This window comes from Haliotis cracherodii, unplaced genomic scaffold (assembly GCF_022045235.1).
Source record: "Haliotis cracherodii isolate W230 unplaced genomic scaffold, xgHalCrac1.p SCAF_5, whole genome shotgun sequence".
NCBI classification, from domain to species: Eukaryota; Metazoa; Mollusca; class Gastropoda; order Lepetellida; family Haliotidae; genus Haliotis; species Haliotis cracherodii.
Window position 1 is genome coordinate 11,173,424 of NW_027266308.1, and position 16,725 is coordinate 11,190,148.

The 16,725-nt window shown below is 40.8% G+C and overlaps 1 protein-coding gene across 1 annotated transcript; it reads right to left on the reverse strand.

The window, feature by feature from the left end:
* Window positions 1-1,046: 1,046 nt before the first annotated feature.
* LOC139444063 (visual system homeobox 2-like) lies at window positions 1,047-12,938 on the reverse strand. Its single transcript, XM_071224968.1, has 5 exons — window positions 12,605-12,938; window positions 10,595-10,685; window positions 9,293-9,416; window positions 3,109-3,289; window positions 1,047-1,973 (listed from the first exon to the last, which is right to left on the reverse strand). The coding sequence occupies exons 1-5, from the start codon at window positions 12,936-12,938 to the stop codon at window positions 1,726-1,728; spliced, it is 978 nt and encodes a 325-aa protein (XP_071081069.1). The 3' UTR covers window positions 1,047-1,725.
* Between the last annotated feature and the right edge of the window lie 3,787 nt (window positions 12,939-16,725).

Consider the following 16,725-nt stretch of genomic DNA (forward strand, 5'->3'; position numbering starts at 1 on the left):
GATCTGATGACATCCCATTAGGGGTCACGTCAGAACGACCTTTCATCCGACCAATCAGAACGTCGCTTACCAGATAATGAAAGTGACAGTCGGAATGTGATTTATAATCATGCAACCTCGAAAACTTTAACTCCCAAAGATAGTTACGGGCTAAACTACTGAATCCATAAAATCTAGACCATCTATCAGCCATTCCAGAATGTTTGTGTTTGTTCAGGTTTCAAATTCGTAATCGTGAATTTGTCAAAATATGTTTCGAAGCGTAGGCGCCAATTTGAAACTAGTGCCGTAAAGCACGAGAAAGTTGCTTTCTGATTGCTCATTCCATTAATCGGTCAAAGTTCGCGCAAGGTCGGTCTGACGTGACCCTTAATGGGATGTCCTAAGATCTTTGTTCAGCAGTAGCGAGAACTAAGTTCTGATTTTAATGAGATTGAAAAGGCCCGATACTATGTTCAATGAGTTATATTACAATTAAGTAGGGGCGGTCGGGTAGCTTAGTGGTTAAAGCGTTGGCTCGTCACGCCGAAGACCCGGGTTCGAATCCCGACATGGGTACAATGTGTGAAGCCCATTTCTGGTGTCCCCCGCCGTGATATTGCTGGAATATTGCTAAAAGCGGCGTAAAACCATACTCACTCACTCACTACAATTAAGTAGGATGTACCCATGTACGGCATACCCAGTCCAAGTGGGTTGGTATCTGTGTGTCGGGTTTCCATGGTTACTACATGTAAAACCTTTAGTCCAGAACGAAGACGTTCAAAGATGGTACTTGTTGTTACCCTGTCTGGCGCTCGGCATAAAGGGGCTAAAACAAGGACTGGTCGGCTCGGAGTCAGTATACTGTGTCTGAGTGGGGTACTCGTGTTAAACTGCGGCATGGTATCTCAGTGAGCTAGCACTATAAATCGGCATCAGTCCGGCCTAGTACAAGCAGCATCACACACACTAGCATGCACGTCGCTATATAAGTGCAATAATCTTGGACACAACGTTAAACCCAATTTTACCTTTTTAGTCTGAAACGACACACCGTCCAGCCAAACAGATGGATAACAGTGTGGTATCATTTACAGTTACACACGATGCTTACACGCGTATTAATCCCATCAGAATCATGTCAAAAATATCCCATCAAAGGGAAATTCTGAAATGTTGCTGTGACAAGCTGTTGTTTACCACGAACCTGTGCTACATCACAGCGTAATCAATTTGATCATGGATAGAATTTATAAATCCTGACACGAGTTCATTTATGAATCTCGATGCTTATCATTCCCAAATGCTGCATATAGCCTCTGGAAACAGCGTCGGTAATCTTTAAGAATGCCTAATGCTTTTGGACGAATTCTTATCAGATTACACTGATCGTTTGCCCTCTGGTTTAGTCCCTGTCGACACCCTGTACAGGATACACACCGTTCTTCACTCAACAGCTTTACCATAATATACATGTATGTTTTGTCTCAGTCGTGATAAGCGCAGAAAGTTTCTTGGAATGTTCTTCAGCCATCTGCTATTTTTCTCAGCATAAATAAGTGACATTGAATATATAATATGGCATATTCACTGTGTAACCAGCAAAACACTCGACAGTTCCGTTTCTTCATCTCAATTATCGATTCTTGTCTGATGCTCCAACTGACACTGTGTTATGGCCGCGACAAGGTATCTCCTAAAACATTGGACCACCAAGAAGAAATTGTTTCTTATAGTATAAAATCATTTCTCCGTATCAGTGCCTGTGGAGAAAGTCCTGAACAGCTTGGCACTGTGCTCCTGTGCCTTGGCCCGTAAGGCGTTGATACTGTCTGTACGAGGGTCAGGATTCAACCCCAGCTCCACGTCAACCCGGGGGTCGGGGCTGCCCCTTGTCTTTATAGCGTCGGTAGAATCTGGGGTCTCTTGGTTAGAATCCCTTTCATCCGACTGAAAACTCCTGGCAGCGTCATTGCACTTCCGGTGCATACCTGAAACACGTCATGCGCTTATTAGTTGCCTTATTTGAATATTTTATTATGACTAAAATGATCAAAAGAGCTTTGCTTACAAAGCTATACTGAACTATAAGCAACGTTCCGGTGTAGGTTATATCACGGTTATCAAAGCAACGGTTTTAGAACCTCCACCAAAACGTCTCTCATAATTGTAAGACCGCCTCCGTGGTCTAATGGTAGAGCGTCCGCCCGGAGAGCGGAAGGTCCGGGGTTAGATCCCCGGCCGCGTCATACCAAAAGACGTTAAAAGATGGTACTTGTTGTGACGCTCGGCATTAAGGGGCTAAAACAGGGACTGGTCGGCTCTGAGTCAGTATACTACCAGTGGGGTATTCATGTTAAACTGCGGCATGGTATCTCAGTGAGCTAGCACTATAAATCGGCATCAGTCCAGACTAGTACAAGCAGCCACACAAACACACAATCTTGGACGCGACGTTAAACCCCATTTCACCTCACCTCACCTAATTGTAATAAAGAAGTCCATATATCTTATCCTTGCTTAGTACTCCAACTTCTGAATGCCTCTCAAAGAAGATGATGTATACAGACGTTCATCCAATGCAAAACAGGTTTCATGGACTCATCGCTTATAACAAGAACCGACCCGTAAAGATCCGGGGTAGAATAGGTCTTCAGCAACCCATGATTGCCATAAAAGGTGACTATGCTTGTCGTAAAAGGCGACTAACGGGATCGGGTAGTCAGGCTCGCTGACTTGGTTGATGCAGGTCATCAATCCCAATTGCATGGATCGATGCTCATGATGTCAATCACTGGATTGTCTGGTCCAGACTCGATTATTTACAGACCGCCGTCATATGGCGGCGTTAAACAACAACAAACCAAACTATAACAAGAACCGGGTAGTGCAGTTTGTAACTTCACTGATTGAATGATAATTGCTCATGCGGTCATCCAATGGTTGGTATATCCCACACATATTAGTTACTGCCCGCCATTATATAACCATGATATTGCTGAGTGCGGCGTAAAGAAACTTTCACTCACTCATATTAATAAACACTGAACTATGTATCTATTTTGTACATTTTGTCAATCATTCATTCAATATGATGAAGACTATGTCGTGTCCATGGTTACTCACTTATAAGCCAAGGAGCGCACGTGTCCAGTGTTCCTTCATCAGCAGCTTTTGCAATGGTTTCCGGAAGCGGAAGTGAGTGTCTGACCATCGCTCCATACAGCCCGTACTCCGCCATTATACTGCTTCGTCCCCACGTCTTCTCCGCTTTCCGCCATTTTGCACGACGATTTTGAAACCAGACCTGAAACAAGAATTATGTACTTAAAAACTGAGGTAGTTAATATTTAATCAAATATATAATTATGATCGTTCAGATCAAATTTGTGCAATATTTTACGCAGCCTTTATTGGCAATCTTGTCAATCGAAATTGTATTTCTATATTATCATATAACAACAGAAACACTGTAGCCAGTGCCTTGTGTGAACTGAAACATTGAAGCGAGTGCCTTGTGTGAAACTAAGACACTGTAACTAGTGCCTTGTGTGAAACTGAGACACTGTAGCTAGTGCCTTGTGTGAAACTGAGACAGTGTAGCTAGTGCCTTGTGTGAAATTGACACACTGTAGCTAGTGTCTTGTGTGAAATTGACACACTGTAGCTAGTGCCTTGTGTGAAATTGACACACTGTAGCTAGTGCCTTGTTTAAAACTGAAACTGTGGCTAGTGCCTTATGTGAACTGAAACACTGAAGCAAGTGCCTTGTGTGAAACTGAGACACTGTAGCTAGTGCCTTGTGTAAAACTGAGACATTGCAGCTAGTGTCTTGTGTGAAATTGAGACGTTGTACTTTGTGCCTTGTGTGAACTGAAACATTGTAGCTAGTGTCTTGTGTGAAACTAAGACGTTGTAGCTAGTGCCTTGTGTGAAACTGAGGAATTGTAGCTAGTGTCTTGTTTGAAACTGAGACGTTGTAGCTAGTGCCTTTTGTAAAACTGAGATCCTGTCTCTATGTAATTTGGGCAATCATAAGCTGTTAAATGTATTTGCTTTTAATTTTAGTTTGGAGAAAAGTAACGTGATGTTTGAGTAACAGGAATCCCATTTGCGAGGATTATAAATTTCCACGAGACACCGGGTTCCTTGTGCTACAAGACTACTCAGTCTTCACTTGTCTAGCCGAGAGAAAAACAGCCTTTTGTTTGTCAACTCAATTTATGGTTCAAATGCAAAACGCCAACGCAATAGAATAATAGACTATCTACCGAAACACGTCCCATAAGGTTTAAAAGCCAAAATAATGTTGAAAACTATGTGAATGGATCACGGTAAATCAGTGATGACACCAGGTGTTCGTAAAAAGTGAGGTGAAATGGGGTTTAACTTCGCGTCCAAGATTATTGCACTTATATAGCGACGTGCATGTACGTGTGTGTGTGGCTGCCTGTAATAGTCCGGACTGATGCCGATTTATAGTGCTAGCTCACTGAGATACCATGCCGCAGTTTAACATGAATACCCCACTCAGATACTGTATACTGACTCAGAGCCGACCAGTCCTGATTTAGCCCCTTAATGCCGAGCGCCAGACAGGGTATCAACAAGTACCATCTTTTAACGTCTTTTGGTATGACGCGGCCGGGGATCGAACCCCGGACCTTCCGCTCTCCGGGCGGACGCTCTACCACTAGACCACGGAGGCGGTCGTTCGTAAAAAGGGTTCGCATACCCTGTAGCATCCCCCCCCCCCCCCCCCCCCCCCCACACACACACACACACACAACTTTCCTGAAAAGGTAAGCATTTGTTGCATGAGGCCGCACCCAGCATTAGTCCTGTCAGACGACGGCGGTCTGTGAAGATATGTAAGACGTGAGCAGACAATCAAGTGATTGATATCATGAGCAATGATCCACGTCGTTGGCGTAGACGGCACGCTGTCAACCACGTCACCAAGCAAACAACCGATCCGTTAAAGTAAGTGCGAGTGAGTAGACTCACTGTTAAAGGTCATGGAATGAGATAGCACACGCGCCATTTTGACAAGCAACGTTTGGTAAATTCCTAAAGATTTGGATATGCGTTAAACATGGAACTTTCCCCATTAAGACATGAACATTGTGGATACCGTTTCCGTAATGAGTGCTACTGTCTACTGAATACAGAATGTAGGTCAGATTATGTATGGTCACAACAAAAATAGAAACTGTATAAGCTTCGTTAGTATGTTAAGGAAAGATGAAGCCATATTTCTTTGGATTTAAAGAGAATTGTCACATGTAAGTATGTTTTGTCATACATAATTGGAATACTGATACATTATGCTTTGCAGCCATTTACTTCAGGGATCAAGTTTAAGTATGTTAATTTCAGTACACAAAATCTGGATTAAAAAATCAAATGAATGACAACATACCCCTAATTAAAGGTAACTTACGATGACGACACAGAATAAGAATTTACCTCTATTACTAATATGAAACATAATTGCCCTGGAAATCAGATAACGAAACAAACAAGAGAAAAACACGTCGCGGAATTGACACATGTACATTTCAGTGATGGCTGTAATTAACATTATTTACTGGAGGTCTATTTCACTGATGATTTATGTGGCTGTCTCTTTGCAGGTAACTCTACCACTACATGGGCCGAACAGATGGGGAGACGAGGAAGAGATCAGTTTCGAGGACTAGTTTATAATGTAAGAGTGTCTCGCCCAACTTCATTAGCAGGTAATCGAAGGACTCACGATACCGAGCTGACGTTTGACATCGGTATCCATCAATCCATTTGAAACCTATAGGATGCTGGACATCTATGGTACATGTTGGCCAGCCCTAGTAGGAGAGACAGTGTTAAGTGTTTTTATTAATGGACTCAAGACCTAATATGTATTTTAACATGAAACAGACTTTATTCGTGTCTGATTGGAACATGTATAAGACATGTAATCAACCAATTGATAACATGCCGCCTCATCAGTATGTTTCGAATAAGGCATGTATTTTAAACTTTAAAAGTCATTCATAAATGAGTGACGTAAATCCTCGGCAATATTCGGATATGCGAGGATCAAGAGCCCCCCCCCCCCCCCCCCCCCCCCCCCCCCACACACACACACACCCACCCACCCACCCCGGCCCCCGTATAGGATGGTTCTGAGGGCGCTAATATAGTTGTATTATTGACGACCGCGCTAAAATAGCTGCAGTATTGCCGACAGTGCTAATATAACTACAGTATTGCTGATGGCGCTATACTGCTAATATAGTTGCAGTATTGCTGACGGCGCTTATATAGTTGTAGTCTTGCCGACAGTGTTAATATAGCTACAGTATTGCTGATGGCGCTTATATAGTTGTATTATTGCCGACCGCGCTAATATAGCTACAGTATTGACATATAGTCGTAGTATTGCTGATGGCACTATTATAGTTGTAGTATTGCTGATGGCGCTAATATCGTCGTAGTATTGGTGGTGGCCCTAATATCGTCGTGGTATTGCTGATGGCACTATTATAGTTGTTGTATTGCTGATGGCGCTAATATCGTCGTAGTATTGCTGATGGTACTATTATAGTTGTAGTACTGCTGATGGCGCTAATAAAGTTGTATTATTTCCGATCGCACTAATAAAGCTGCAGTAATGCTTATCTCAATGGTAAAGCTGAGGGCACTAATAATGCTGTATTATTGCTGAGGGCGCTAATATAGCTGTATTATTGCTGAGGGCGTTAATATAGCTGTATTATTGCTGAGGGCGTTAATATAGCTGTATTGCCGAGGACGCTAATATAGCTGTATTGCTGAGGACGCTAATATATCTGTATTGCTGAGGGCGCTAATATAGCTGTATTATTGCTGAGGGCGTTAATATAGCTGTATTATTGCTGAGGGCGTTAATATAGCTGTTTTGCTGAGGACGCTAATATAGCTGTATTATTGCTGAGGACGCTAATATAGCTGTATTATTGCTGAGGACGCTAATATAGCTGTATTATTGCTGAGGGCGCTAATATAGCTGTATTATTGCTTAGAGCGCTGATATAGCTGTATTATCGCTGAGGGCGCTAATATAGCTGTATTATTGCTGAGGGCGCTAATATAGCTGTTTTATTTCTGAGGGCGCATTCAATCATGTACTCATGTGGTGCATTCGGCCAAACTATTAGATTAATATCTATACAGTGATTTACAATAGTGAACGTGTTCCCCAGTCCTTAAGATGTTGAAAGTTGAACTGATACGTGAGTTTTTGTAGATTCCTTAACACACGGGACAATTAACCAGAGACCACCATTGTTACAGGCAAAGTAATCATCGAACGTCATTAGATGATAACGGAGAGTCGTGATTCAGTCGTTCAACTTCCTTACATTTATTTCATCCAATCAATTTCCTCTTTTTAATATACACAACAGCCTTAGCAGATTCTAAGGTAACTCAATGACGTCATCGCACTCGTGCCTGTCGCTCCCGTATTGGCAGGTGATGGTCGCGAGCACGGGATTCGGATGACATTTGAATAACAAATCTATTAATTGAAATCACATTAGCGTGCGTAAAATCGCGCGAGAATACAGCTAATCTCGTTCCCAAATTGAAATTTGTAAACACGTTTCTCACTGTGGTCTGATTCGGAATCCGCCCGCCCGTGCTCATCGTGCGTTCTGTCTCTAGAGACTACTTCGCGAATCAATGAAGTATAATTGACAAAACGAATATTTCTTTGGAAGCGTTTGATCTGAAATTAATCAATCTCACACAATAGTCACTCTGAGTGATTAACTCATCTAATATTGAGGCCTAAATCGCTCACGTGCCGGTCTAAGCGCCTGAAATATGTTTCCGCAATTGCTTTATTTGCGTCGTTGGCTTAATCGTGCCTCCGAGACTGCCATGGGGCCCGTTCTCGCTCAATCATTTAGTAAATGTGAGAAAAATCTTGCGATCATTTTCCCGTGTTTGAATAAGTAATGCGAACTTCCATCTGTAAAATTACCCTTGTCCCTCTCAGGGCCGATGAATGTTTTAAACTTGATTAAGAGATGTCGTTATCTCATTTAAAAACGACCCCGATGAAGGGGGGACTTTTAAAGGTATGGCAAATACAAGTAACTATTAGAGGTATTGGGAGAGAACGATAGCTGGGGCTAATAGCAGTCCTCCAGTTGATGTAACCTCTCGTACTCCAAGTACGGGCTTTTGGGGATACGGACAAAACGAGCGTTGGTGGGTCGGGACAAGACGGGCGTTGGTGGGTGGGGAAAAGACGAGCGGTGGGTTGGGGACAAGATCGGCGTTGAGGTGTGGGTGGGGACAAGTCGGGCGTTGATGGGTGGGGACAAGACGAGCGTTTGGGGTGGGTGGGGTGGGGACAAGACGAGCGTTGGTGGGTGGGGAAAAGACGAGCGGTGGGGTGGGGACAAGATCGGCGTTGAGGTGTGGGTGGGGGCAAGTCGGGCGTTGATGGGTAGGGACAAGACGAGCGTTTGGGGTGGGTGGGGTGGGGACAAGACGAGCGTTGGTGGGTGGTGAAAAGACGAGCGGTGGGGTGGGGACAAGATCGGCGTTGAGGGGTGGGTGGGTGTTGACAAGTCGGGCGTTGGTGGGTGGGGACAAGACGAGCGTTGGGGGGTGGCGTGGAGGTTGGGGACAAGACGATCGTTGAGGATGGGGGTGGTGACAAGACGACCTGGACGGACTTGACACAGGTAATCACTGATAGCCGAAGAGAACTCTATAGAGTAAAACGGTATAATCGGAGGTAACGTTCATTAGGAATCATAAACTTTTGCATGGTTTGTCATAGAACAACTCAAATTTCCGATAAATTTCTTTTAGGAGTAGCTCGGTGCAGATTAACGAGACTTTTGATTCAATAATAACTGAACTTTTACCATTTACCAATGTACACGTGTTCACATGTATGTAATTTCACCCGTAAGGATACCAGGGCCCCAGGGAACGGACCCCACGTTTGTTTGTTGTTTAACGCCACACACAGCAATATTCCAGCTATATGACGGCGGTCTGTAAGTAATCGTGTCTGGACTAGACAATCCAGTGATTGTCATCATGAGCATCGATCCACGCAACTGGGATAGGATGACATGCATCAACCAAGTCAGCGAGCTTGACCACCCGATCCCGTGAGTCGCCTCTTAGTACAAGCATAGTCGCCTTTTACGGCAAGCATGGGTTGCTGAAGACCTCTTCTACCCCGGATCTTAACAGGTCTTTCTTAATTAAACATCGACTTATTTGAGTAGGCGAATATACCGAAAGTTTCTGAAATTACCTGTATCCGATCTTCTGGGAGATCTGTCTTCATGGCAAGGACTTCTCGTGCGTACACATCAGGATAATGAGCCTCTTTAAAAGCCTTCTCTAGTTCATCAAGCTGCTGACTTGTGAAGATAGTTCTGTGTATAGAATAAAAAGCGTTTTGTGAATGTCGGGTGTAGTTCAGACAATGAACGCTTCACGAGGTCAAATTTCAAATAGAGTAAACTACGGTTATAACGAACTTAAAGGGGCAACTGATTTTAGTTCGTTATAACCGTATTTAGTTAGCACATGTATAGAATGTACAGTAAACTACGGTTATAACGAACTCAAGGGGACCACTGATTTTAGTTCGTAATGACCGTAGTTCGTTATAGGCATATATACATCATGTATACAACAAATGGTCGGGACTAAAAAATAAGTTCGTTATATCGGTCAGTTCGTTATAAGCGTGTTCGTTATAAACGTACTTTACTGTATACAGCAGTGGCCGGTGGGGTGGTGTGTGTGGGGGCGGGGGGGGGGGGGGGGGATAATAAGTTCGTCATATCTGTCAGTTCGTTATAAACGTGTTCGTTATAAACCAAAAGAGTAAAATATATAAACTGATAACCAAGGGACATCATTTATCGTGTACACTTGCCAATTAATTCATCTGACCATGATAATATTTAATGTCCTATTACAAATTCATATTTTACATATTACTCGCATATCGATTCCTACTTATTACGACTGTAAGATATATGCATATATCGCATGCGCATCAATGCTATGATTGTTCAATATTCTCAGGGCCATGATGTTTTTTATTCTGAATAAACTCGGTCTGAATATAAAAAAAAGACCAAACGCTTTCTATAATCGTTAGAAATATCTGCTCTGAGCAGCGTCCATTATACGAATCAATTATAACATTCGCATGTGTTTATGAATCACAACAAATAGTGATGATACCAGGTGAGCGTATCCTGCCCCACTGGTCACCCGTCACAAACACATGCCAAGGCAAGTTAATTGTTCACCCAAAAACACGGGGTCACATGGTACACTTAAAAGGGAATAACATTGGACTTGTTTGTCATTGAAGCTTCAAATTTGGAAACGTCATCCATGTGTTTGCCGCAAATCTTTCGAAAAGGAAAATCTATGACAACTTCATAACTGATGGAAGTATCAGAGCGGGTGTCTGTATGTACACATTATAGACAGTTTCTATTGAACAAACAACCATCGCTGATCACTGGCCCGTCTAGACGAAACTGAACTGATCGTAGCAGTCTGGTAAGGATAAATCAAAATGGCAAATTACCTGTGCCGTCGCTTTTTCTTCTTCCTGTTAGCAAGGAGCGATGAACTGTCCAGTTTATCAACAGTGCTGTCCGCTTCACAGTCGGAGGTTTCTGCAAGAAATCCTCTACGCATAAGTAAATCAATTAATACGCTTAAAATCATGTCCCTACAACGAAATTTCATAGTTCTTTAAGACAATATTAATAATGATAAACCTGTTTCGAGGCAGATCTTATGATAATCTGAGAAATAAGATTTAGAAAACAAGTCATAACTCAGAGGACAAAACACATAGGATAGCATGCTACAGAAGATGGATAATCGCATTCCAAACCGACTTGGCTATTTCATAAGGGTTTAAATAAACGAAATACACCATCGTCCTTGCAGCTACTGTCGTGATAGTGTGGTAGTATTATTCACATTATATTCATATATTTGTTCGTGTATCGATGCAGAGCTTCATCAATTCATGTGTCTGATCAATATCTCAATACAATTGCTGTCCGAGTTTATACGTAGCAATAACAGGTCTCAAGCGACCCAGATTGATCGAAACATATTTTTCGTTTCAACACTAAAACCTAAACATTATATTCGAGACTTATTTTTCTCTGGCGTTGACGCTTGATATTTTCATCACTTCATTCGTTTTCTCATAAATTCAATCACCAGTATTAATTATAAATCTAATTTATTCTTCACAAAGGATAATATTTTCAGAAAATAATGACCAACATGTAGTGAAGCGACAACACCGCAAATAAAGATACAGATTTAAAATATATATATATATATATATAATATCTTTTCCGCATTATTTAGAAAATTCAAAATAATATAACTTGGTTTCGCTTTATCTTCGCATACACGCTAATGCATGCACGAGTCAACTTTCCACCTGAACAAAAGGCGACAAAAACCGTATCAAATTTCCTTTTTTCAAGAAAAACAATAGTGATGGCAGGAAGAAGAGTAATATTTCTGCTGCTGCCTCGGGTTCTTCTTCCATCCCGTTGCTATAGCAACGGATACATAAACAAAGACAAAACGCTCATTTCCCAACGTCTTGGTACCAAACTTGCAGAATGAAGAATAACTTGTACACAGGTCGTCTTGATGTATTAATCACTATAACCTGTAATGTGACATTTTGTGTGACATTTACTGATATAAATAATTATTTGATTAAGTGTATAATTAATTTAGATCATTGTTCTTGTGTACATTTTGTAACTAAGATGTCACACATTTTTTAAAGCGAAACAAAGTCCATACCACTATATAAGGCATTTAAAGAATAAAATACGTACACATCGGATTAATATATTAGGAACATAGAATCATTAGTAGAGGCGTGTTTATTGTTTTCCTATTATTACTGCAATTGTGATCAATATGTTCTGGCGCCAGAATAATCGGTTGTTGTATCTTAGAAACTTATCACATAATTTTCTGACAGTGATTGACTTAAAGCGTTAGATCCAACCAGATAGTTCATGATACATGTCTATAAAGTAAACATGTTCCTAACTGTTTTTTACTCATTCTCGTCTAATATTCATAATTTGTCATCACCCCCCTCCCCCCCCCCCCCCCTTGCTATTCCGCTGTATGAATAATGACTCAATTTACAAAAGCTTCGTTCAAAGCATAAAAGGATAAGTTTTGTTTAAAAAAAATAAAAATCATAGATTCATCAGCAAATTTACAAACATTAACTATGTGCAGTTTAGTTTTTTGACAAATGTTTTCTTAAATTTGAAAAACTTAACGAAATCATCCATAATCGTGGACCGATATTTTGTTAATTTTTTGCTGTTAAATTCGGAGATATTAATACTGAAAATACCTGCCAGTCAATCATTAGAAAACCACACCGAACTTTGCATAAATAATCTTGGAAATAAACCCGCCGTCAATCAAATCTAATATATTCCATTCTGAAATCCGACAACGAAACCCATCGTTAAGCAGTGAGACTAAAAGGATTACAAGATTAAGGGTTAAAGAGATAATCGTAGCTCACCTGTCTTATCACTTCGACTCGGCGCCAATATATCCCGCTCATTGTCGTCTGTTGATGATAAATTGGGTTTCCAAGACGGAGCAGACGACACATCTTTGAAGCTCGTGCTAAAAGTCGAAGGTAAAAATGGCGACAGGTAGAGTGACACCGGCGATGGAAGATGTCCCTGGAGAGAATTGTCACGTAAATCAAAATCCTTTCCGTGAAGGAACTGCTTAAAAGAAAAATTACTGCCGCACATTCCAAATCCTGGTTTAAAAACCGGAGCGGGGAAACCGGACGCAAAAGACCGGGCCCCGTTAAGGGTAAGAAACGGTGAAGGTACAAAATTCATGTCCAGCTCTTGTCAAAACGCCCTCTTCATTCACAGAATGACCGCGGAGAGGCTACAGCCTTTAGATAGTGTCTCTCGCGATAGATTTGAGCGACGGTGCAACTAATGGAATGGTTGTCGCGGGATAATTGTCCCCGCCTCGGTTTCCCGGTCTAAGCATTGTTCCACTAATCAATTCCAACCCCCGATTCTACGATGTGCTCGCGAAAACTGTCACTCATTCAGTTTCCTATAGCCCGTCTGCCATCTGCAATTAGCCATTATAATCACAGCGCTATAATGTGCCTTATTGGGCATAGAGGCTTATATAAATTTTTGTTCGCGAGCTTGATTTAATTTGCGTTAGGCTATGATATTGAAATGCTTTACAAGGGCTCACAATGCCATGAGAACCACAGATTCCATTCATTCCTAAATTGCTAATAATTATTTTTCGCCCGTGCCTTTTTTCTACATATTGGCTCTAATTAAGTTATGCATATTGCCCGTTCGCTCGCCAGGCGCTTTGTTATGACCCGTGCATTATCTTACAAATTATATCTTGTACTGGATTAATGAACATTATTTTTGTGTTCCAGTAGGGGTGAGGGAAACGGGAAAAAGGCGGAAATTCATCGAGAGGAAAATATTAGTCTGATCCAATAAAACCTTGTTAACATCAAGGTTATTGTGGCAAGGGTAAGAGCACTAATATATAGCGTGATCGGAGCCAGCACGATGTAACCCACGCGCTGGGAGAAACACATTATCCTGACTGCCTTCCGATATATATATATATATATATATAGAAACAATATGCTATACGACAGAACAAGAACGTGCAAGTTATATCGAAAACTATATTTCGCTGATGAAAAATAATGTATAAAAAATATGTAAGTCCAAAATAGTAATTAATGAAACCAAGACTACTACTACTACTACTACTACTACTACTACTACTACAACAACAAATGACAACAATAATAATAATAATAACAACAACAATAATGATAAAATAATAATAACAACAACACTGCTACTACTACTACTACTACTACTACTACTTCTACTACTGCTACAACTGCTATTACTAATTATGCTAAAACTAATAGAGTGATTTTCTTCATCTTTACAATGAAACTAGTAAATGTTAAACGAATAAAACATTTTTTGTTGTTGCAAAAATGCTCTAAGTAACAATTAATAAAGTTCATATGAGAATTTGCCAGTACTAAGTATATATAGCGGAATAGATATCATAGCCATTCACGTCATGCTCAGGACAGTAATGTCTAATTGGTTAAATTTCAGAAGGCATAATCCAAATCAACATTTTAATATCTGCACAAAACGTTATCACTGATCTTCACAATGTATAGCGTGACTATATTCCCACGATGGTTCTTTCATCTGGTAAGATTTTGTACCGAAATACGAGAATAACGAGAAACTGTTTGCGACATAAGGACACGATCTTCTTGTCAGTGATAGGTATTAATCTTAGATATCCTATTATATACAATCATTGAACGTTAAAGTACATTACTTATATATAATATGTATACAGTATAAACAGATTGGCGACGTCTATTCTATTTGGACAATCGAAAAACAGGTTTGCAGTAAAGGGATAGGCAAAGGTTTCTACAGTAAACTACGGTTATAACGAACCACTAATTTTAGTTCGTAATAACCGTAGTTCGTTATAAGCATATATACAGCATTTATACAACAAATGGTGGGACTAAAAAATAAGTTTGTTATATCGGTCAGTTCGTTATAAGCGTGTTCGTTATAAACGTACTTTACTGTATCAGTAGACTACCGGAAGATTGTAATGAAAATGCTTTCCGGGAATGTAATCTGTAGGGAGACTAAAAGACAAATGTGGGTTCGGAATGTGTTCGGGCTGGATACTAACAGAGTAATGCTATACGCGATTCTCCAGACTAAGAATTCTTGTTGGATACTAACAGTGGGATGCTATACGCGATTCTCCAGACTAAGAATTCTTGTTGGATACTAACAGTGGGATGCTATACAAGATTCTCCAGACTAAGAATTCTTGTTGGATACTAACAGAGGAATGCTATACAAGATTCTCCAGACTAAGAATTCCTGTTGGATACTAACAGAGGGATGCTATACAAGATTCTCCAGACTAAGAACTCTTGTTGGATACTAACAGGGGGATGCTATACAAGATTCTCCAGACTAAGAATTCTTGTTGGATACTAACAGAGGGATGCTATACACTATTCTTCAGACTAAGGGTTCTGGTTGGATACTAACAGAGGGATGCTATACAAGATTCTCCAGACTAAGAACTCTTGTTGGATACTAACAGAGGGATGCTATACACTATTCTCCAGACTAAGAATTCTTGTTGGATACTAACAGAGGGATGCTACACACTATTCTTCAGACTAAGAATTCTTGTTGGATACTAACAGAGGAATGCTTTACAAAATTCTTCAGACTAAGAATTCTTGTTGAATACTAACAGAGGGATGCTATACACGATTCTTCAGACTACGAATTCTGGTTGGATATCAACAAAGGGATGCTATACAAGATTCTCAAGACTAAGATTTCTGGTTGGATACTAACAGAGGAATGCTTTAAAAAATTCTTCACACTAAGGGTTCTGGTTGGATACTAACAGAGGGATGCTATACATGATTTCTCAGACTAAGTATTCTGTTGGAATGCTATACACTATTCTTCAGACTAAGATTTCTGGTTGGATACTAACAGAGGGATGCTATACAAGATTCGCCAGACAAAGAGTTCGGGTTGGATACCAACAGAGGGATACTGTACAAGATTCTGCAGACTAGAATTATTTGTTGGATGCTAATTTAACGGACGAATGCTGTACAAGATGCGCCAGATCCATCCCATCATAAGAAGATGAAACAAACAAACCTCTGTACCGGACGAAACAGACTAAGATTTGTGTTGAGTATACGACAAAGGATGCATACAATAACTTGTTTGTTGTTGTTTAACGCAACACTCGGCACTATTCCAGCTATATGACGGCGGTCTGTAAATAATCGAGTATAGACCAGACAATCCAGTGATTGACATCATGAGCATCGATCCACGCAATTGGGTTACAATGACATGCATCAACCAAGTCAGCGGGCCTGGCCACTCGATCCCGTTAGTCGCTTCTTACGACAAGCATAGTCGCCTCTTACGGCAAGCATGGGTTGCTGAAGACCTATTCTACCCCGGATCTTCACGGGTTCCTCTGTTAAGTATACAATAAGGAATGCATACAATAATGACAGACTGAGGTTTTTTTCTTCATTGTTTGTAGTTGATCATCACAGAAGGTCCCACGTGAGGCTCACGTGTAAAACTATCACCAGCATGCACGGGTTTGACACAACGGGCCTACCTATATCTCTTAATGCTAACATGGAAGCAGGTTGACGTTATGTTAATGAAGTAGGTGTCTTCACAATCTCATCCATTTTTCAGTGATTGTTGAAAGCACCGCTGGTATTTGTACACAAATGCAACAATGCACCTACAACTGATAAATGTAATCCCTCAATTAAAACATCAGTGATTTAATGGGTGAGTAAGTATGGTTTTACGCCGCTTTTAGTAATATTCCAGCAATATCACGGCGGGGGACACCAGAAATGGGCTTCACACATATAACATCAGTACTAATATACACATTATACAACTCCACATGAGGTGAGGTGAAATTGGGTATAACCTCGCGTCTAAGATTATTGCATATAAATATGTGTGTGTGTGTGTGTGTGTGTGTGTGTGTGTGTGT